The 24,027-nt window shown below is 42.9% G+C and overlaps 1 protein-coding gene across 3 annotated transcripts in view; it reads left to right on the forward strand.

The window, feature by feature from the left end:
• The window catches only part of LMTK2 (lemur tyrosine kinase 2), a 111,206-nt gene that overhangs the window by 46,829 nt on the left and 40,350 nt on the right, over nt 1–24,027 (forward strand). For 2 of the 3 annotated variants that reach the window (XM_045389466.2, XM_045389467.3), the window contains exons 4-7: nt 2,914–2,987; nt 6,294–6,412; nt 10,618–10,705; nt 23,341–23,474. In XM_045389466.2, coding sequence (XP_045245401.2) covers nt 2,914–2,987; nt 6,294–6,412; nt 10,618–10,705; nt 23,341–23,474 — 415 coding nt within the window. Of the gene's footprint in view, nt 1–2,913; nt 2,988–6,293; nt 6,413–10,617; nt 10,706–19,051; nt 19,418–23,340; nt 23,475–24,027 lie in introns of those variants that run through there. The other variant, XM_065541679.2, reaches the window with a different exon arrangement.

Consider the following 24,027-nt stretch of genomic DNA (forward strand, 5'->3'; position numbering starts at 1 on the left):
GGGCGCCTGTAGTCCCAACTACTCAGGAGGCTGAGGCAGGAGAATGGCGTGAACCTGGGAGGCGGAGCTTGCAGTGAGCCAAGATCGCGCCACTGCACTCCAGCCTGGGGGACAGAGTGAGACTCCGTCTCAAAAAAAAAAAAAAAAAAAAAAAAAAAAAAAAATTAGCTGTGCGTGGTGGCGGACACCTGTAGTCCCAGCTACTCCGGAGGCTGAGACAGGAGAATGGTGTGAATACGGGAGGTGGAGCTTGCAGTGAGCTGAGATTGTGCCACTGCACTGTGGCCAGGGTGACAGAGAGAGACTCCGTCTCAAAAAATAATAATAATAAATAAAAATAAAAAATAAAGTCATGTCTAATAATTAGTCCAATATCTGTTTTCTCAGTGACAGTTTCCATTCGTTCATTTTTACCTGTGAATGGGCCACATTTTTGTTTCTTTGCATGTTCATAATTTTTTTGTTGGAAACTGGACATTTTGAATAATGTGATGTGCAAAAGAGAAGTAGTAGTAAAGAAAGAAAACAAAAAATATTGTCTAGGTCTTTGCAGATTGGCTCTGTTAGGGCACTCCTTCAACACCTAGCCAGGCCGTTTATAACCCTGCCTTAGCCTTCACTTCCTTCTTGTGTTGGGCCTGGAGACCAGCCCCAGCTGAAAGCCTGTGTTCTTCTTAGACTTTCTGAGCACGCATCCTGCCCTGAGCATACACGTGGCTATCTAGGTTCCCTTCTACACAGGAGCTTTCCAAAGCCCCCTTTCTCCTCCGAAATCTCACTCCCCAGCTCTTCTGCCAAAGCTTTCAGCATGTGTACTGTTGGCCTTGACTGTTATTTTTTGCCCTAGGTGGCAGTAGCTTGTTCTCATTTGCCTTTTGCTGTTTTCGAGGAATATGTGACCACTCCATCCTGATAGAATTATGAGTTTTGTGAAACCAAGAGAAACCACTTGTGGCAGTTCCTCAGGGCAACCCTAGTTAGGTCAAGACAAACATAGTTCCTTGGGAATAAGGTCCACTGTGCTTCCTGTGGACCCTGGTATCCACCGGGGAACACAGGTCATCTTTTAGACTGAGGCTGCACTGAGGAGGGAGATTGGGGAAGTAGGGTAAGTTAAAGCTACAAAGATATTCTACCCTGTGTCAGTGGACTTTCTCCTGGCTCACTTTGGTTGCTGTAAATCTTTGACCATCTTCTAGAGTTTTTATAAGGTTGACACTGGCAGTTTAAAAAAAGTCTTTCAGTGTTTCTTGGAAGGGACGGCTGCCAGAGGAGATGTCTCTGCTCCACCATTCCCACTGCTGTCACCGTTTCCACTTCTGTCAGTTAATTCGACAGGTGCAGTTAAATGGTGCTGGAGCGACTGGATATTCATTGGCGAACAAATGAACTTTGATCCATACCTTGCACCATATGTAAAAATTAACTCAGAATGCATCATAAACCTAAATGTAGAACCTAAAATTATAAAACTTCTAGAATAAACTCTTTATAATCTTTAGTTAGACAAAGATTTATTAGATAGGACACTAAAAGCACCATTCACAAAAGGAAATACTTATAAATTGGACCTTTTCAAAATTAAAAGCTTTTTGGAAATTCAAATTCAGTTTTTAAAATTTAAAATGTTTTGGAAAACAGTGTTAAGAGAATGAAAAGTCAAGTCATGGACATTTGCAAATTACGTATTTGTGAAAGGACTTGGTTTCAGAAGATAGAAAGAACTTTCAAAACTCAATAAGAAACAGCCCAATAAAAATGGCATAGATATGTCACCTCAGAAGATATACAGATGGCAGATAGGCAAATGAGAAGGGACTTGACATCATTAGGCATTAGGAAAATAAAAACGAAAAGTAAGATTGCGTACCCTTTAGAATAGCTAAGATGAATAAGACTGACTACACCAAGTGGTGGCAAAGAGACAGAACAACTGGAACCCTTATGTGCTGGTCATCTTTTAGGAAGCAGCTGGCAGCTTCTTGAAAAGTTAAAGAGACACCTCCCGTATAATCTCACCATTCCTCTCCTTCGTATTTATTCAAGAGAAATGAAAGCATTTGTCCCTACAAAGATTTGCATGCATGTATTTATAGCACCTTGATTTGTGATAGCCTCAACCTGTAAACGACATGAATGTCCATCCCCTTGTGAATGAATAAGCAAACTGTGGTATATTCATTCAGGGGAAATCTCTTTGTCATAAAAGTAAGAATAAACTCTTGATATACTCCAGACCTTGATTGAATCTTAAAATAATTTATATAAGCCATACCGTCAAAAAAAGAGTATATATCGTATAATTCTGGTTGCATAACAGTTTAGAAAATGCAAATTATAGTGCAGAAAGCACGTGAATGGTTGTGCAGAGATGGGGGCAGGTGGAAGGGATTACTAGTGGGTATGAGAAGACTTGGGGGTAATGGAGATGTTGCATATTTTATTTAGGTGATGGTTCCACAGGTGCATACAAATATTAATGTGTATCAAAGTGTGTACTTTAAATATGTGGACTTTACTGATTATACTTCAGTAAAACTTTTTAAAAAATAAGGAGAGTAGTTTAAGAGGGTTAATCATATGTCTAGGTGAGCTGTTCAAGAGAAATGAAAATAAGGACTAAGTAAAGGCCATTCGCATGGTGATTGGTGGTTACATGAGAGTAGTTGGATCGGAAAAAACAATGCGAGTTATTAAAGAATTGGCCGGAAAGTCATTAAAAAAATTGTCAGTTTTAAAGCCTAAAGCTGTTTTGGCATGATTCGTTTAAAAGAGGTGTTTTATGTGTATATTCCTACCTTTATTTGCACATAAAAGCCTTTATGTGTTTCTACTTTATAGATTGTATATTTAATATTTATTTTATTTTAGTTAGATACTTACATTTCATTTTTAATGTTTTTTTCTCTACAGAGGGATTGAAGTCTCAGGTTGCCCGCCACAGTCTGAACTACATACAGGAGATTGGAAATGGGTGGTTTGGAAAGGTAAGATGCTCTTCACTTCTGTTTGTTTCCCTGTGAATGATACTGTGTTCAATGCAGGGCGGTGAAGAATTATGTTGTGTGGAGTTCCATGTGCCCTGTGGCCCTGCAGTACTAATTGAGTTTTCCCATTCCCCCGTGGCAGCGTGGGGGCGTGAGATTCAGCCTTGCTGTGTGTCGAGCCTTTTCCGGGAAGGTTGTCTTATGGCTTACAGGCTGTTATAATAAAATATCATAAACTGGGTGGCTTATAAACAACAGAAATTTATTTCTCACAGTCCTGGAGGCTGGGAAGTCCAAGATCGAGGTGCTGGCTGACTCAGCATCAGGTGAAGGTGGCACCTTCCTGCTGCGTCCTCACGTGGTTGAAGGGCAGGGCAGCTCTCTGGAACCTCTTTTGGAAGGATGCGAATCCCATTTGCTCTCAAAGGCCCTCCTCCTCTCCATCACGTTGGTCATTAGGTTTCAGCTTACCAATTTGGAGAGGACACAGGACACAAACATTTCGACCATAACAAAGGCCTTAAAAAAAAAAGTATCAGAGACTTTTCTAATTGTTGACATAAGAAAGTAAGAAGGGAAAAGAAACCTGGAATCTTAGCAGCTTCAGCTTTGTATCCTCCTCAGGTTAGATTGTTTTTTTAATCCCTTCCCTTTATAGCACTTAAGCCACTTTAGAACTGTAAATACAGTCTTACAACGAAGACCATGATGAAGAACTAGCCTTCTCTCATAGCCTGTCAAGTGGCCTGTAGTAACAATGCTTTGTTGATCTTTTTATCGTAGATGGCTCAGAAGGAGTAATCTACACCCATTTCCACAGTACCGCAGTCGTGCCCTGTGAGAGGTTCCTAATGGAGTAGGGATTACATCGTAAGCAGGGTGCTTATGATGGGAGGATGCACTTCCCAGTAGTCAGCCATCTGCTGCTGCTTCTCCTTCCCTTCAGCATTGTCTATATCTTTCATGTCCTCCCAACTGTATGAGTTCTCTTCCGCACCATTCAGCAAAACCTGTTATGTAGCAGCCATTGTTACTGGTGCTAGGGGCACGATGTGGAGGAAGATGAATCAAATCTTGACCTAAGTGGAGTCCTGTATGAGAGATAAAACAACACCCTGTCTTCACAAGGCTTAGATATCTAGTTGGGAGGGTCACACAGCAGACAAGTTGTGGGAGGTGGGCTCAGAGAGGTAGAGGGCAGGCAGGTGATCTGGGATATTGTGTGCCTAGAGACTGCCTTACTCAGAGTGAAACAGGGAAATACTCTGGTGCTTGAGAGATCGTGATGTAATTGAGTGACCTTTTTAAAGGGATCACTCTGGAAGTCATAGAGGGGAAAGGTAAAAGCAGGGAGGAGATGGACTAGAAGGCTCCTACAGGCATCCAGGGAGAGGCCCAGGCAGCTTGAACCTGGATGGTAGCGGTGTGGCAGCAAGAAGTGGTGGGACCCAAGACAGATGTTCAGACGAGAGCATGTGGGTGCAGACAGGGGGGATGAGACTTGGACTGTGGAGGAAAGGCAGTCAGGTTGACTGCTGAGGGCCTGATGAATTGGAAGAACGGAGTTGCTGTCAACTGAAATGCAACAGACACTGCAGGAGAGGGAGGAGGAGGAGGAAATCGGGAGTTCACCTTTGCTATGTCAGATGTGAGTCGGCTGTTAGGCAACTCAGTGGGGGCACCAAGTAGCTGAACTGGAAATGCAGAGCAAGAGTTGAGGAGAGAGGGTCCAGGCTGGAGATGCAAATCCGAGTGATCTCACTGTTAGAATGTATTCAAAGCTAGGAGACTAGGTGAAGTCATGGAGAATTTCAAAGTGGAAACCAGGGGGAGGCCCTATATCAGGGAGAGGCCAGTGCAGTCAGGGAGAAGCAGTGAGGAGGGAGAAGCCCAGGAGATAGGAGTCTTCTGAAAGTTCCAAGAAGATTAATTGTAGTAATGCTGCAACTTACAAATGGAGGAAGATGAAGCCTGGGAGAATGAGGATTCAGCAGCGTGAGTTCCTTGGCATCCTTGAAAGAAACTGCTCAGGGGGAAATGGTGATGGCACATCCTTGTGTGGAATGGATTCAAGAGAGAAAGAGGAGACAGTGCATTTAGACAACTCTCTTGAGTTTTACTCCTCAAGGAGCAATAGGCCGGACACAGTGGCTCAAGCTTGTCATTCCAGTGCTTTTGGAGGCCCAGGTGGGGAGGATCATTTGAGGCGAGGAGTTTGAGACCAGCCTGGGCAACATCACACAACCCCATCTCTTAAAAATAATTAACTGAGTGGGGTGGCACATGCCTGTGGTTCCAGCTACACGGGAGGCTGAGGAAGGAGGAACACCAGGGCCCAGGACTTCGAGGCTGCAGTGAGCCATATTTGCACCACTGTGCTCCATACTGGGTGACAGAGCAAGACTGTCTCAAAAAAAAAAGGGGTGATTTAGTTAATTATCAGAATTTCTTGTTCTCCATTTTTCCGTCCTTATATTTCTAATAAACACATTGAGTTCCGTTCAGGTTCTTACTCTATTTTCAGGACATTAAAATTAATCTATTTTAAAAGGAACTATTTTAAAAGAAGTCTTTTTGATCATTCTCTCTTTTTTTTTTTATCATTCTCTAGAGTTAAATAAAAACCTTTATTCTCATTTTCATCTTAAATATTGCACTTTGGAATACCTTGGCATTGTCCTGTTTTATAAATTATTTAGCATTTCCCTTGTAGCTAGTTCTTATGTGAGGCGGCACATTCTCATTTCATGTTCTGTGGATTTCAGTGGGATGTTTTGAAGGGAGGTTTGGTAGGAGATCAAGGCCGGGTATCATTGGATGGAGTGCGATAGGTTTTTAAGTTTCAGGGCAATGATTGATTGTAATTAACATCTGTCAGTTTACTTCTCATATGTGTAGCAGACTAAATAACAAAACTTGGTGGAAGTGTTTTTGAGGAACATGTGAGTTATGTTGGAACTGAACATATAAATTGCACTTCTGTGAAGTAATAATGTCCCTGAAGTAGAATACATTTTTAAATAAATCAAATACAAATAAGTATAAATACATTTTTAAATAAATGGAAAAGAAATATACGTAAATATGTGAATATTGTAAATATCTGGTGAATGGTTTAAAATGGTCCTTTTACTGAAGAAAAATATTTTGAGTTTTCCAAGCTTTTGGTGAGTTAGTATGTAAAAGAATAGAAGGTCACCTGCTTATTGCTTAACTTGTTCACCTGTATTCCATTTCCTGGTAAATACGACAGACTCCTTTATTGTTTTGATGGAAATGACACAAAAAACTGTTCTTTGATTTTAGGTTCTCTTGGGAGAGATTTACACGGGCACTAGCGTAGCGAGAGTCATCGTGAAGGAGTTAAAAGCAAGTGCCAGCCCAAAGGAACAAGATACTTTTTTGAAAAATGGAGAACCTTATTAGTAAGTAAACCTTGTCATGTGTTCTGTAAGGCTAGTCTGTGGTCTGTTGAAAGTCAGGTGTTTAAAACTACTGTGGGATTTCTGCCTGCAACATACATGATTAAATAAGTTCCAGGGTCTCATAAGACCCAAAATGTCCAGGCATCATCTGAAAATCACTTAGCATTCCAAGAACCAGGAGAACTCAGCCTAAACCAGAAAAGACAACAGATTCCAACACAGATGACAGAGATGTTAGAATTACCCAACAAGAATTTTAAAGCTCTCATCATCAAAATGCTTTGTGAGCAATTGCATCACATTTAAAACAAAAAAATACAGTCTCAGCAGAGAAAGAGAAAACATTAAGAAGACCTAAATGGAAACCTCAGGACTGAGAAATACAGGAACTCATCATTTCAGTTACAGCCTCAGGGACATGGGGAAATATAACAAAAGATCCAGCATTATTCATGTCATAGATGTCTCAGAAGGAAAGGAGGTAGAGGATGGGGCTGAAAAAGAATTCAAAGCAATAGTGGCTAAAATTTTCTACATTTGGAAAAGAAAAGCCTACAGATTTAAAAAATTGAGAAAATGCCAAACAGGATCAACCCAAGGGAATCCGTGCCAAGACACATAGTCAAACTTCTGAAAATGAAAGACAAAAAAAAATCCTTAAAGCAGGGAGACAGAAACAGCACTTGACCTATAGGGGGAAGCAATGTGAAGGACAGCCGATTTCTCATCAGGAACCTGGAGGCCAGAAGGAGTCGGCACATTTTTCACTTTTCTAAAGAAAAGAACTCTGAAATTCTTTCTCCAAAGAAAATATCCTTCAGGAATGAAGGGGGAATATCAAGACATTCTCAGATGAAAGAAAACTAAGAGAATTTATTACCAGCAAACCTACCTTAAAAGAATGACAGTTTTCTAAATAGGAATGATAAAAGGAGGCATCTTAGAACATTAGAAAAGAAGAAGGAGCAACAAAAAGAACAAAAATATGGCTAAACTTCCTTTAAAAAACTGATAAATTGTATCATCAAAATTAAAAACATTTGCTTTGTGAAAGACCTTGGTAACAGTGAAAAGACAAGCCACAGACTGGGAGAAAATAGCTGGAAACCACGTAGCTGACATGGGACTCATCTAGAATGTATAAGAAACTCTCAAAACTCACAGAGAAAAAATAACCTAATTCGAAAATTGCCAGAAGACATTGAGACATTTCACCAAAGAGGAGATAACATGGATAGCAAATAAGCACATGAAAAGATGTTCAGTATCACTAGCTATTAAAGAAATGAATTAAGATTCCTTCATACCTATTAGGAAAGCTATAATGAAAAAAGTGACAATACCAAATGTTGGCAAGAATGTGGAGAAACTAGATCCCTCATACATTGCTGGTGGAAATGTAAAGTGATAGAGCCACTGTAGAAAATAGCTTGGCAGTTGCTTAAAAAAACAAAACATACGTTTAGTTATATATTAGCATTAGTTATACATTCTCCAGAGGGACAGAACCAATAGGATGTGTATGTACGTGTATATCTAGAAAGAGACGTTTTTAAAGGAATTGGCACATGAAGTTATGGAGGCTGGGAAGTCTAGAGTCTGCAGGGTGAACCAGGAGGCTGGAGACCCAGGGAAGAGTCAATGTTATAGTTCAAGGCTGAAGGCCCTCTGCTGGCAGAATTCCTCCTTCTGTGGGGGAGTTCAGTCTTTGTTCTGTTAGGGTCTTCAGCTGATAGATGAGGCCCACCATTGTTGCAGGATCTGCTTTACTCCAAGTCCGCCGATTTAAATAATGATCCGCCAGGCACGGTACTTCAGGTCTGTAATACTAGCCTTTTGGGAAGCTGAAGCTGAAGGATTGCTTGAGCCCAGGAGTTTGAGACCAGCCTGGGCAATGAGGTGAGACCCTGTCTGTACAAAAAAATAAAAATAAATTAGTTGGGCATGGTGGCACCACGCACCTGTAGTCTCAGCTTCTCAGGAAGCTAGGGCAGGAAGATCAGTTGAGCCCAGGTGTTCAAGGCTGCAGCGAGCCATGATCACACCACTGTACCCTAACTTGAATGACAGAGTGAGACCCTGTCTCGGTAGGTGGGTAGGTAGGTACGTAGGTAGGTAGATAGATAGATAGGTAGGTAGGTAGGTAGGTAGATAGAGACAGACAGTAATTTCATGAAAAAACACCCTCACCGAAACGTAATAAGGATAATATTTGACCAAATACCTGGGCACTATGGCCCAGCCAAGGTGACACAAAATTAACTGTCACATCATACAACGCAGCAGTTGCACCCCTTGACATTTATTCCAGAGCAGCGAAAAACTTACTTCCGTACAAAAACGCTTGCATGATTGTTCATAGCAGCTTTGTTTGTAATAGCCAGCAGTTAGAAAAACTGACATGTCCGTCAGTAGGTGAGTGGTTCAGCAAAGCGGTACATTCCTGGAGTACTGCTCCCACATTAAAAAAAAAAAAAAAAAAAAAAAGAACCATTGACACATGGAACACCTTGGATGATCTCAGGGGGATTATGTTGAGTGAAAAAATCAATCTCAGAAGGTCACATACTATACCGATTCCATTTATATAATAATCTTAGAATTAGAACATTCTAGAAATGGAGAACAGGTTAGTGGTTGCCAGCGGTACACATGGGTGGGGTGGGAAGATCTTCGTGGTGATGGGATAGTTCTGAGTCTCCATTGAGGTGACGGTTACACACATCTGTGCACGGGCAGACCCGGCAAGGAATCCTTTACACACTTTATCACAGTGGCAGGTCCCGGGTTTGGGTTGTACTGTACGTCATTGTATCAGATGGAACCAGCAGGGGAAACTGGGTGAAGGGTAAACCAGACCTCTCTCTGCTGTCTTTGCCAACTCCTGTAAATTCATAATTGTATCCAAATAAAAGATTTTGTTTTTGTTTTTTAAAAAAACAAAAACAAAACAAACCTATTTTGGCATACCTTTTATTTAACTATTTTATTTTGGACACAGTATTTTCCAAAAGGAGTTTGCATATACTGTGGAAATGTATGGAAAAGAATGTATAAGCTAGATAGCCTGAAGGAGAAACTGAGTTATTGAATATCTGGATTGAAATACATATTGAAGTTGTCTTGTTGTTGTCGCTGTTTTGAGACAGGGTCTTGTTTTGTCCCCCAGGCTGGAGTGCAGTGGTATAGTCATGGCTCACTGCAGCCTCCACCTACTGGGCTCATGCGATACTCCCAGCTCAGCCTCCTGAGGAGCTGGGACCACAGTTACGCATCCCCACACCCAGATAGTTTTTCCGTCTTTTGTACAGATCAGCTCTCCTTTTTTTGTCCTGGCTGAAATACTTATTGAATTTGTATATACAGTTGGCCTTCTGTATCTACGGGTTCTGTATTCATGGATTCAACCAATGGTGATTGAAATTATTTTTAAAAAATATTTAAAATATTGAAAATATTTAAAAATAGAAATAATTCAATAGTAAAAAATATATAAACAATACAGTATAACAGTTTTTGACATAGCATTTACATTGTATTAGGTATTACAAGTAATCGAGATGATTTATATGGGCGGATGTGCGAAGGTTATGTGTTGATATGACACCATTTTATGTTAGAGACTTAAGCATCTTTGGTTTGGATTTGGGTATCTTCAGGGATTTATTGAACCAGTCTCCCACAGGTACTAAGGGATGACTGTATAGTCTGCCCTCTTTTAAATGCTGCTTTAAAATATTATCTCTAAACTTAAATTACTAAAGATAAAAATTCTTGAGGCCAGGCATGGTGACATGTGCCTGTAATGGCAGCTATTTGGCCAGCTGAGGTGGGAGGATCCCTTGAGCCCAGGAGTTGGAGGCTGCAGTGAGCTATGATCCCACCACTGCACTCCAGCCTGGGTGACAGAATGAGACCCTGTCTCTTGAAAAAAATTTTTTTTAATTTCTTATGTTAAGATTTCTTTTTTAATTTGTGAAAATATTCACTTGATTGGCTTTGAATTACTTACTAGATAACTTAGTGTACACCTTTTAAGTATAATCTTCATGATCTTTTCAACCTGTCATTTATTTAAATATTATATAAATTATTATGAAAAAATTTGGATTACTGTATGAATAATTTTGTTATTATGCTTTTGTTTGAATAATGTTGTTATCATGCTTCCTGATGAACAATATTATGGCTTTTATTTTTCCCAGTATTCTTCAGCATCCAAATATTCTTCAGTGTGTTGGACAGTGTGTAGAAGCGATCCCCTACCTCCTGGTGTTTGAGTTCTGTGACTTGGTAAGTTTTTAGAAGGAATTCAAGTTCGAGCATTCTAAGGTTGTACTCAAGCATTTTTGACAGATGGACATGCTGGATGAGGGGTTGCTTTCATGTCTGTCCCCCACTTGAAGAACTTTATGATGTGTTACTTTTATTACCTTTGGTGATAGTGACAGTGTTGACTGACACTTACATAGTGGTTTGTTACACTCCAGTCCCTGTGCTAACCTATTTAGTTGCCTTACCACACTTAATGATAACAAACTCCAGAGTTAGGTGCCAATATTTGTCCATACTTTACATGTGATGGCCATGTTGTGGATCAAGTGTGTAGCAGAGCCAGAGCCAGAGCTTGGATCTAGATGTGCCCCTCCTAAGAGCTTGAACTGGGCTTGAAACATCTTGAAACGCTTCAACCCCCTGAGAGCGCCGAATCTCTTTACCTCAAGTACTCCTGATCCGTCAGCATCTGAAAATAGCAAATGTATGTGACATTTATATGTTTAAAGAATTAGATTTATTTTCTTAAAAACTTTATTTTTTAGCATGATAATATTATTTATTGAGACAGTTGGAAAGATTGTTCTTTGTGCAGTTTTATGAATAATTTCAATAGTAATTTCTATGTGAAATTTCCTCTGAACATCTTTTCCCACATGCAGAAGATTTTGTCTTTTTTAAAAGCCCATTTTTAGCATGTAATTGTTATCTTCCAAAAACAGTGGTGAGCTGTTAATTGGATGAGTCAGGTTTTAATGGATTTCTTTGCATCATCTCAGTTTTCAGAACATTAAAACTTCCGTGGCTGTGCATAGAAAAATAGGAGTACCCCAAAACAAATTCCCAGTTAAGTCAAATAACATTTTCATCTGTTTAAATAAAGAACAGTAAGCATCGTGATTTTTTTGTTTTAATTCCTAAGTGTGATTCGAATATTTCTCTCATTGGCAGAGGTGGTTGATTAATAAACTTGGTAACATTAGCTTTCGTTGGATTATGTAATAGTGACCCTCAAATATCTGTGGCTCATAGCAACTAAGTAGTTCTTGCTCGTCTTAGGTGTTGGCTTTGAGTCAGCTGTGGCTCTCTTCTGGGCTGCGTTCGTCTTCACTCCAGGATCAGTGTGTTTTCGTGCCTGTAGATGCTGGAAAAGAAAAAAGAAAAACTGTATTCTGATGTCATTCCTTAAAGTATTGTTTCTGGGTCCTCTGGGTCAAGTTTGTGAGGTTGTTTAAGTCTCTCGTATCTTCTGATTTGGGGGAAGGAGTGTGGAGGGGGTTTGAGTCAGTTTTCTGTCGGTTACTGAGAGAGGCTCTGGTTATAGATTTTCCTTATAATTCTGGTCGTTTTTACATTTTGGTGCCGTTATGTTGGTATAATGTCCTGTAATTTGAACCTTCTGTCATTATGAAGGGGCTCTCTTTAAGGTTAAAAGCGTTAATAAAGATAAATTCTGCTTTTATTGATACTGATATAGTTAGACCAACTTTCTTTTGGTTAGAATTTGCCTGTCAAATTATATTTTTGTCAATCCTTTTCTTCTCTGGTTTACACCTCTTGTAAATAGTTTGTTGTTAAAAATTTTTTAAATCTTGCAATCTTGGTCACTTAAAATGGAATATGTAGTTCATTTACATTTCTTGTAATTAGTGCGATATTTGTAATTTTATCTACCTATTTGGTATTCTTTTTTGTACTGTTTTACAATTTTTCTTCTTTGCTTTTTTTCTATTCTTCTTTGGAATTCTCAATTGTTTTTGTTTGTTTCAATTTTCTCCATCTGCAAGTTTGGACTTTAGATATTTTCCTTAATTTTTTGTGTGGTCACACTAGAAATTACAACATGCACATTTTTTAACCTAACAAAGTCTAAAATTAATATGTTAATCCTGCCCCAAAGGAGCTGGAACCTCCTAGAGCTCTCTCTCCATGTAAGGAAAACTGGAATTACACCTACTTTTCTGGGCCACCCCATATTCTCTGCCATTGTGGAGGGTGCTTATTCATTGGACACTTAACTGGAGTAAGGCAGCTGCACCCTGGAGATGCTGAGACTCAGTGTGCTTGTCCTCCAGGTCCCCCAGTGAGAGGTGACACATGATCAATTATTTAGTAGAGGTGTAAGAGCTAAGAGGAAGGAGTTCGCACTGGGATTTCTCAGGGGTTTATTGCATATTATTATATAATTGGTTTTGATAATCTCAACATGATCAGAGTTATAAAATGTATGATCCTAGGTTATTGTGATATAAAAATAGCTTCCTTTTAGTCTAGCTCTGTGTGACCCATGGTAGGTGATTTTGGCACTGACACAGAATCAACAAAAAAAAGTTAGGACACAGAGACGCGCCCTTAGGTGACGACGAGGCAAGTCTGCTTGTCAGAGGCCCACTATTCTGAGATGTTTCATGTTGCCTTTTTTGGTCCCTAAGCTCCTTATATTAATTATAAATAACAGTTGAGGCATATTCTTTGTGAGTGACCATCACAGAAATAGAGCTGGAGTCAGCGTCTATTTGACAATCGCCCGTTTCCCGGCTGCTGGAAGTGGCTTGGAAAACTATCTCATATGTTTTAGCATTTTCCAGTTCTTCTTTGCCCGTCTGCATCTGTCCCTGAAAGTTCCAGTAGACAATGTTAGTTTTTTCATACAATGGTCAAAGACCTTGGCCACTCCGCTTCATGTTTTTTTCTGAATGGGTTCAGAAGATGGGCTTTGTTTTAATGCTATTTTAATTTATTTTTTATAGCAGCTGTCCTTTTTGGGAGTAGTTATTTAACCTGTTTTATAAAGAAACACAAAAACATAGCGAAATAACTCCTTTATGTTACCACAAATGACCCAGTATTGACAAAATTCTAGAGTATTATTTGTATCTTTATCTTTGTACAGACATCATTTTTATGAAAATATAAGAAATACATCTGTTCTTTAACTCAGCATCCTTGTAATTTTTTCCCCAGCCATTTTAGAGCTCAGACTTAAATACATGTTATTCAAATACTTAGACTAAGTAGTCAAAGCATAGTAACTTACCTAGATTTGATTGGCTCTTATACTTTGGGGTGAATATTATACATACAGCCTTCTAGAATGAACAGATGTGACTTCATGAAACACATTTTACGTGACCCTCGTAAGTCACTCGGGGATGTTCACTTATGAACATCCCGAGGAGCTCTGGACCCCACCAAAAACTTCCACTGGCAGTGCAGAGCTCATAGCTGTGTTTAATTTAAGCATCCCACCAATTGTACATTGATCAATACAATTTTTTAAACAATCATTGTTCCTCAAATAATTAAAAATACAATTACTATATGATCCAGCCAGTTCCACTTCTGGGGATATATACAAAAGAAGTGAAAGCAGACCCTTAGGCAGATATTCGAACACGTTATTCACAATAATGGATTATTATCGAAACCACTATTCACAGTAGCTGGGAGGTGGAAGCGGCCAAGTGTCCATCGATGGGTGAATGGATAAACCAAATCTGCTCTGTGCAATAGAGGATTATTAAAAGGAAGGAAATTCCAACACAGGCTACAGCATGAATGAACCTTGAGGCCATTATGCGAAGTGAAACAAGCCAGTCACAAAAAGACAAGTTCTGTGTAATTCTACTTACAGGAGGTACCTAGAGTAGTGAGATTCTTAGAGACAGAAAGTGGAAAAGTGGGTGCCAGGGGCAGGCTGGGGCTGGGAAATGGGGAGTTGTTTAATGGGTGCAAAGCTTCAGTTTTGTGAGTTGAACAAGTTCCGGAGGGGGCTGGCGGTAATGGTTGTGCAGCAAGGAGAATGTTCTTAACTCTGGAACCGTAAACTTAGACATGGTTACAATGCCAAGTGGTATTTTATGCATTTTTTTTTTACCCCAGTAGAAAAAAGATGGATAATTACCTCCCACAATTTAAGGCGCCATGTCAGGTGTTACCTGTGTTAAGAGGAGGGTAGGATGCCCTTTGGAAATCTTTGGTTATCACTTGGCGTGGCCAGTCTTATGTCAGGGTCAAGGTCATAAACACAGGGTGCCACCAACTTGTCCAGCGGTGAGAGGTCACATTGTTTCCTTGGTCAATTTCATACATATCACTTCTGGGCCCTCGTAAACTTGAAGAGGAACAGATTTTCCAGCATCAAGGACTAGGGGCCTGATAGGGTTCTTGGCACTGAAGTCCAGTTTCTCTGGGCTCCCACTGTGTGGCAAGAGCGGTCAGGTAGCACCAGCCCAGGGAGCCAGAGAGGATATCCACCTGAAGGGACCAAGGGTTGTCCCATGGGACACACCAAAGTCTCACTTTGACACTGAGCCTGGATGACCCAAAACCTGCCCAGGAACAGGCCTTTCTGATCAGAGGGGCATAACCCAAGGCAGGACCTGCCCCCTGGCCACAGTCCAAAGGACACAGAGGGCAGCGGACCGGGCTCTGTAAAAAGCCGCTGTGGCCATGATGAAGGACCGGCTATCTCTGCCTGTCTTAGCAGGTCAAGAGCGATTGAATGAACAGTGGCCTTTTCAGTCGTCATCCTGCAGTCATCGTGCCCAGTGATAACATCTCCCAAGTAGAAAGGAGAACATATTTTTGCACTTACTTAATTCCTTGTGAGATGGAATTAACCAGCCTGTTTTTAAAAGGCACTTAATCATGGAATTTTTATGAAAGTAAATGAAAACTCTTCTGAGTGCTTTTGGTAGCTGGCCTGCAGCCACAGATTTGCATTGCTGACGGCGGCAGTGTTTATGAGAGGAGCCAAGAGATGACTGGAGGGTGTTTTATAGAACTTGTTGCCATGGCAGGTACACACCGCTCTCACGTGAATATCAAGGCAATGAGACTTTTGATTAAGGATCACTCACTCAACAAAAATGGATTGAGCAAATTCGAAGTGCCAGAAGCTGCCTGGTGCTTTAAGGAACACAGAAGTGAATAAGCCCCTGACTTGCCTGCTCTGATGTTCGTTCTGCCACTCACTGGTTTATCACCTTGGAAAATTCCTTAACCTCTTCTGTAAAATGGCGGTAATACTGTCTCCCCTTAGAACTGCCCTGACCATTAAGTAAGATGATGGATGAGATTACCGAGCACAAGAATGCTCAGTAAGTCGTGGCCATTTTTAGTTATTAAAATTGATTGATTCTAATTATTAAATAAATAGAAGTACGGGAGTCCTAACCAGCATCACTGGGGAAGGCTTTGCAAAGGAAGTGTGGAGACGGACGCTGTGCCCTGGTGGCGAGACCGGCTGGGTCTGTTGGGAAGGCTCAAGAGGAAGGGGTAAGGACAGGGAACAAAGCACGCTGGAGACCAGGCTGCCGGCGGGGGAGAAAGAGGAGGATGTAGACTAACCTTTGCCACATCTTAATCTTTCTTATTGGTCAGCAATTTCTTCAGCTCCATCACCTGGCTCCGGAGCAGATGATACTGTGTTCTTGAATGTTGTATACTGAGCTCTTTTACTAAATTCAGCCAATAAAACACGGAATCAGTTTCTGAAGGCAGTTCACAGTGGAGAAGGGGAGGGCGTCCACTGGCTGTTCTTTGACAGCAGCGTGTTTCTCTGTGGGACTTGCACTCTTCCATCTCTCATGAAGAGCGGTGACTTGGGGGCAGAATCAGAGGAGCTTAGACTCGTGGGCTCTTAGAGCTGGAAGGAACCTTGGCCACTGCCCACAGCGGAGAGTACGATGGGGAAGGTCTGAGCTTTCTGGGTCAGGCCTGGTGCTGGGCATTTAATGTGTGTTCCGATCGAGTGAGTTGTCTTGACAATGCCGTGAGACGCGTAGGAGTAGCTTCAGTCTACAGATGAGGAAACCGAGGCTGAGAGAGGGAAGGGACTGACCGAAAAATCAGACCCAGGCCGCTGTGTCAGGGTTGGTGCTGGACTAGCCTGAGGGTGCAGTTACTAGTGCCAAAGTGAGTGTGCTTATGGGTGGCTTGATTTTATTCTAATTTTATTGTATTGTTTTAAAATTAGAGATGGGGTCTCACTATATTGCCCAGGCTGGTCTCAAGCGATCTTCCCACCTCAGCCTCCCAAAGTGCTGGAATGACCCGGCCCTGTGTGCTTTTATACCAGGTGGTTTCATGCCACCACCAGCGGGAGGCCTCCATTTTAGAATCAGCCTTTGGTGCAGAAATGCCTAATTAATGGGCAGCTCTTCTTTATGAATGTAGTTATTAATAAGCCCATGCACCAGGGCACCTCAGGTCAGCAATTTCTCCTCAGGCACCGGGCACACCAAGATGGATGACGTGTCATTGCCCCTAAGGAGCTCATGTAGAGAAGAGGGGACATGGAGTCACGGTGGAACAGGCGTGAGGAGGGCCAGGGGCACAGGTGGACGGGGTCCCTGACCAGAGCCAGCAGAGGGGAGGCCTGTGCTGGATGACCACATGGGTTGAGGTGTGGGGGTGACTGGGTGGGGTCTCTGTTCCCAGTCCCTGGGTCTGCCCTGTTCCAGTGCCTGGCCCTGTGCTGGGGCCCTGCCAATGGCCTTGGCCCTCCCCATACCTGGCTGCAGCCCGGGCACTATGGCCTTGGCCCTTGCTGACAGTCTGCTCCAGCTGCCTCCAGCCAGGCCCTTCCTGTCTTCCCTGGTACCTGCTCCCCCTCCCCTGCATTTCGTCCATCGGCACTGCTTCCCCATGTGTGTGGCCAGCCTGCTCCTAGGTCCTGTCTTCTCCCCGTCACTGCAGTGACAGGTCATCGCTGCTTATAACCAAGGTGTGCACCTGTAGCTGAAGCACCAGTGACATGGGGTGGCCGCTGTGATCTCAGCAGAGGTTCTCTGGCGCCCTCCTATGGTGCTGGGGCAGGCTGATGGGGGCCTCACTGTTGTCTGTAAAAGTCTAAAAAGAAAAACACTTTTAATAGAAAAAAAACTTACAGAAATAAAAATATTTTTGTACAACTGTACAATGTGTTTTTGTTGTAAGCTAAGTGTTATTACAAAAAGACTCAAAAGTTTTAAAAAATTAAAAAGTAAAACAGTTACAGTAAGCCAAGGTTTATTATTGAGAAAGAACAATTTTTTATATAAATTTAGTGTGGCCTAAGTGTCTCTTGAGCCCAGGAGGTCAAGGCTGCATACAGAAATACTTGCCATCATGTTACAGTGGCTTACACTATTTGGTGCAGTAACATGCTCTATAGGTTAGAAGCCTAGGCTGTAGCAAGAAACCACCCTATGTAGCCTTGGGGTACAGTAGGCTGACCATCTAGGTTCGTGTGACGTTTGCGCTCTGTGACGTTTGCACGATGGTGAAATTGCCTAACAACACATTTCTCAGAAGGCATCCCCAGTGTTAAGTGATACATGACTGTATTTTAACTGAGTTTTAGAATAATCTAGACTCTCTGTTCTCAAAGTAACATTTACTATACAAAGATAAACTTTCAAAGAGAATCAGATTTTACTTGCTTAAAGAATATTATTTTTGGCCGGGCGTGGTGGCTCACGCCTGTAATCCCAGCACTTTGGGAGGCCGAGGTGGGCGGATCACGAGATCAGGAGATCGAGACCATCCTGGCTAACATGGTGAAACCCTGTCTCTACCGAAAACACAAAAAATTAGCCAGGCGTGGTGGTGGGCGCCTGTAGTCCCAGCTACTCGGGAGGCTGAGGCAGGAGAATGGTGTGAACCCGGGAGGCGGAGCTTGCAGTGAGCTGAGATCGCGCCACTGCACTCCAGCCTGGGAGACAGAGCGAGACTCCGTCTCGGGGGAAAAAAAAAAAAAGAATATTATTTTCCCAAATTAAGTGTCTTTGGCTAGCTTTAATGTACAGAGTAATGAAGTAATAAATTTAAAAGCCCAGTAAAAATGTGAAATTTCAGATTTACTCCTAAATTCATTCTTCTTAGATTATTACATGGAAATGATAGGATGGGGCTGCCTTGGGAAAACAGTTGTCCCGACTTTGACCTGTAGGGCATCATTTAGAATGTCTGCACAAGTGTTTTTTCTTTTTTCTCCCATTCATTAAGCAAATATTAAACACATGCTGTGTGCCCAACACTGTTCTAGGTTCTAGAGACACAATAGGGAATAGATGGAGTCCTAGCCATGTCTAGCTTGCTTTCTAGTGGTAGAGACAGACAAAGAAAACAGCAGGGAGGAACCCAGGCTATCACGGTTGGATTTATGTTTTCAGGGACTGGCTTTGGCTGCTCAGGCGAATGGGTGCAGGGAGGCCGCAGTGGGACTGGCGCAGGCATGTCCTCAAGGTGGGGGCGTGCAGGGACCAGCACCACAGAAGCGGAGGCATGAGAGGTAGTTTGAAAACAGACCCAGAACTTGGTGACGGGTTGGATGTGGCCCCCTAGAGGCAGAACTCACCAATGACATCTTCACTTTTTGTCTGACCCACTGGGAAAACGGCGATGCCGCTTACTGAGATTGGCGGAGGTTTGTGCCGGAGGACTCTTAGACAGCAGTGAGGGAAGTCGAGTCAGGAGATGAGGGGCTGGGCCGGAGAGGTGTACGGGAGGCATGGACTTTCAAGCCATGGGGTGGCTGAAACCCCTGGGCAGGGAGCGTCCCCAGGGCTGAGGACCAGGACGGAGCTCTGGGGTCCTTACGGATCAGCGAGAGGAGGGAGAGCCAGTCGGGAGGCCTAAGAAGGAGCGGCCAGTGGGAAAGGAAGAAACGCAGGAGGTTGCGGTGCCCGAAGGCTGGTGACGAAGGACGTGTTTAAGCAAATGGACCCGTCTCCATTAACGCTGGTGAGATGAGACCCAGCCAGCTCTGCTTGGGGAGAAGTGGGCAGGTCACCCCTTGATAGGCCTGGCCAGAGCAGCTGCCACTGAATGGTGGATGAAAGTGCTTCTGATGGGGGCGAGGGGTTCCTCAGCAAGGAGCCAGGACCGACCAGGCTTCTGAGGAGTTTAACCACAGAGAGGAGAGAGAACTGGAGGGCTGGGGAGGGGAGGGCTGGGTTTACCTGGGAGGTGTTTGGGCGCCAGAGCAGAGAGAAGAGATGGACTCTCGAGAAGATTGAGCTTAGAAAGGCACAAGGACGAAGAATCCATGGCAACCAGAGAGGAGATGATGTATAAGGTTATGGATGCCAGTGGGTGGGGGGGACCAGTGGGGCTGAGAAAAAATAGACGCAGGCAAGAGAGCTGCTGGGAGGGAAGAGAGGCCCCGGGCTGCGCGGAGGCGTGGTGGCGTCAGCTGCCCCAGTATGCAGGTCTTCTGTTTCATTAGCAGAAGCGGGGGTGTTGCGCTGTCTGTATCATTCTTTCATCCTTTCAATAAAATTATTGAAAATTATGTTTTTTCCCCAGAATCGTCCTGTTAAACATACAAATGATTTTAATTTTTCAGTTCTAAAGCTATTTACTTGTTAACTTTTTGCACTGTTTTGAAATTAATTCATTGCTCCCAGTGTCCTGCAGAAAAGCTATATAAAGCCCGCCCTGGCCATTCATGTCAGCATTGAGGAGGGGACTTGCAAGGAACCCATTTACAGGTGTTTGAATGACTCATTCCCCGAAGGCATTGCAGGTCACTTGCTCTGTTGCTGGAGTGCTTGGTGTAGCGCTCTGCTGCCATCTAGTGTCATAAGTTTTCTTTCGGGAGTTTTTTGGGGGGTTTTGGGAAGCTGAGAAATTTATGAAACATGGATAAAGGAATGTTTATTTTAATTCAGAATACTTTGCTGTTCTTGGTGAGCTTTTTTTCTTTAAACAATGGACCATAATAATCACCATTATTATCATCATTATATCACTAAGCACCATTAAAATACAAATGAATCAGATGTCTAAATATAGGTTTGTCCGTTTTGGATAGAATGAATCAAATTTTAGTACTTGCTTAACATAAACATCTTGACTCTAATTTAAGATTTTATGTTGATTTTTCCTTTTAAACTGCGGTACCAGGGGAGCTCTACTGACCTTTCTGGAACATAGAACTGACCCTGGATCTTACAAAATCCATCACAAGTCTCATCCGTGAGAACTATGACCAGGGGCCTCCAGTAATCTTTGATGTTATTCCCTATTCCTGGGTTAAAGATATTTTTGCCTGGAAGGTACTGATTTTATCTATTCTTAAGGAAAACCCTCTTCTGTTGATTATATTCTGTCCTTGAGTGAAATTTGGGAAGTGAACTATTATGGAGAGAAGACATTTTAAGAACAGCAAGTGGTGGTGAATATACCTTAGGTATCCTTGAGAAGCAGCCACGCCCAGTCTGTGCTTCCTCTGCCTTCATGGCCGGAGCCGCAGTTCACTGCCTGCCAGCAGCTGCTGTTGGTTTTGAAGGCTGGCCAGATTCGGCCCAGCATAACCATGTTTTCGTGTGAGAGCAATTTTTTCCTTAGATGGGTGTTGGTGGCGGAGGGGTTAGGCAGAATTATTTCATTGCCATTTCATTGGTAATGTAGGTAGACTTGGGCTTTGTTCATGTTTACTTTCTGTACGGGGTACCTTATGAAACTCCCATCCGCCTGTAGTCCTGGAGTTTTCTGCTGGAATTTTTCTGGGTGAATTTAATTGTCTTCTGAATCATTTGTTATCCTTCCAACTCCCAAGCTCCACAGAGCCTAACCGGGATGGAGGGTCATATTCATATGTTTTTACAAGGAAAAAAAAAAAATGTCTGTTTCTCCTCTGGAGTGGCTTCTGATTTCGTTGGAAACAAAGGAGAGGGCACCACGTTTGGAAGGAATGTGTGAAGGACAGTGATACCAGGTGCACGGCACCGAGGGAAGGCCACTGCTCCCCTAGCAGAGCAGTCACGTGACGCTTGGGAGACCCCTGCAGATTGATGGGATTGACCTTCAGTTGTTTTATATTCATTCTTACAAAATACATTGATGTTGTCTGCATACTGATTTAATTCACTTGCTAAATAGAACTTTCTTGACTAGCTGGTAAACTGAAAAGTAGAATTAGCACAGCCCTACCATTTATTAGCTCTGTGGCCTTGGGCAAATTTCTTACCCTCCCTAAGCCTGAGTTCCATATCTGGTAAACATCTCAAATTGTATTTGCAGTAACAAGTGCAAAAACTCCTAACACAACGCTTGGCTCAGGGCTCAAAGCACAAATGGTGGCGACTATTAATATCAACATTATCACTCGTGTAAAGATCTTGGAAACTGGGAATGGAAACAAATTTAGATTCTTGGAGTGGACCTAGAAGTTACCTCAGAATGTACTCAGTATTAAATACGGGCAAATGTTTGTAAAGGAATACTGTGTTTTAAGGTTTTATTCTGGGAGGTATTTGATAAATCGACTATCTTCAGTAACAGTTACAAGACATGTACTCTTTAGTTGGTCAAGGAAAATGTCCTTCCTCAGGAGTCTTTTCTTTTTTCTTTTTTTTTTCCTGCTCTCTGCCTCCAGGAGTCTTTTCTTGACTCAGATTTAAAGAACACTGAAAGCCATTGGCTTGCTTTCTAAATTTTATTAACTGACTCGAGGAAGCTTTAATTTGGAATGAAATTGTATCAATAAATATTTAATCACGTGGTAAGGAGAATATGGAAGATTTTATTCCCTCAAAAGGGTATTCCCCATAACAGCTATACTGTAAACTCCCCAAAACATAATGTCCTAAATGAAAATCATGAAATAAAGGCCGGGCGCAGTGGCTCAAGCCTGTAATCCCAGCACTTTGGGAGGCTGAGATGGGTGGATCACGAGGTCAGGAGATCGAGACCATCCTGGCTAACACAGTGAAACCCCGTCTCTACTAAAAAATACAAAAAACTAGCCGCGCGAAGTGGCGGGCGCCTGTAGTCCCAGCTACTCGGGAGGCTGAGGCAGGAGAATGGTGTGAACCTGGGAGGCGGAGCTTGCAGTGAGCTGAGATCTGGCCACTGCACTCCAGCCTGGGCGACAGAGCGAGACTCCGTCTCCAAAAAAAAAAAAAAAAAAGAAAATCATGAAATAAACACAGCATAACAGAGGGAAGTCTTGGAGGAGGCCTGGGGAGCCCCGCAGTGTCATGGCCGTGTGCTGGGTGTCTGACTGTAAGTTTGTTTATTTTCCTGCTCAGGTTGCTCCCCTTTGAAGAGCAGGCTTGTTAACGTGGTGAGTTTTTCCTGGAGTGGCTAGAATGTTCTTTCTCTTCACCGTCTCAGGACAGCACAGGGTCCTGGGAAAGGTGGGGGAGACCTGAAGCAATTGTTGCTGTACTACCTGGACGTCTCCTTTCCCGCCCATTTTTCTTTCCTTCTCTCCCACTCCATTGCTCCTCCAAGCTTTGGCAGTAGCCACAGCGCCTTCTTGATGAAGCACTCACTGCCCAGGGGCTGCCTGGAATCCATAGAACAAGCAGTGTGAGTGGCACCATTTCTTAACATTCTCTGTGTCATCTCTTAGGTAACTTGGGAATTTCTCTACTTCTGCACAGCATTTCGTTTAAATGTGCATCATTGCACAACTATCTTTTTAAAAACTGTTTTGTTTTCCATGTGTTTATATGACAAAAATGTTAACCAGTTAGAATGTTCCTAAAAGCATAATAGTGGTCCATACTTTTGCAGTGTTGGGTTGGAACTTCTTTAAATACGAACAAAACAAGTTTCTAATAATCTTAACAGTTAGTATTCACTGAGGCACGTATTTAAGTGCTCACTTTGTTCCTGTGGTTCGTTTTGAAACTCAAGCGGGCTGACTTTTGCAGGGCGACCTGAAGGCGTATCTGCGCACCGAGCAGGAGCACATGCGGGGGGACTCACAGACCATGCTGCTGCAGAGGATGGCGTGTGAGATTGCTGCGGGGCTGGCCGCCATGCACAAGCTGCACTTCCTGCACAGGTGGGTCCCTACGCCAGAGGTGCACGCCCCGCACAGCGCCGGCGGGACAGTCCAGAGAGGCTGCCGGGTTTGTGAAACTTAAGGAGGACAGATGGCAGGATGAACCCAGCTCATGCAGGTAGAAGCGATCTCGTTCTTGCCCATGTCTGGATGAGGGTTGAGTTGGGCTTCATTGAAACCAGTACCAGGGAATAAGATGTCTTAATACATTTATTATTTCCAGAATTTCAAAGAATGTGAACGGTTGTACCTGCCTCAGAGTTGGGAGTAAACAGTCCCGATCCACCACGTGACACCTGGCGTGTTTCATCCTTGCCACACCAGCTTTAGGCTTCTGGTGCTACCCGCCCAGTTTCTCAGTGCGTCCCAGTTCACATTCCTGAGAGAGGAAGAGAGAATCTCTGGGCCAGCAGCCTCTGTGTGCACAAGGTCATAGCACTGAAGGGTGGGCTGTAGGTGCCCATTCGGAAGCAGAAGTGTCACGGGGTCCGATCTGAAGAGGCCCCCCTGGGTGGGGGGTCGGGCTGCTTGTGGGCAGCACAGCGATCTGTGT

Source organism: Macaca fascicularis, chromosome 3 (assembly GCF_037993035.2).
Source record: "Macaca fascicularis isolate 582-1 chromosome 3, T2T-MFA8v1.1".
NCBI classification, from domain to species: domain Eukaryota; kingdom Metazoa; phylum Chordata; class Mammalia; order Primates; family Cercopithecidae; genus Macaca; species Macaca fascicularis.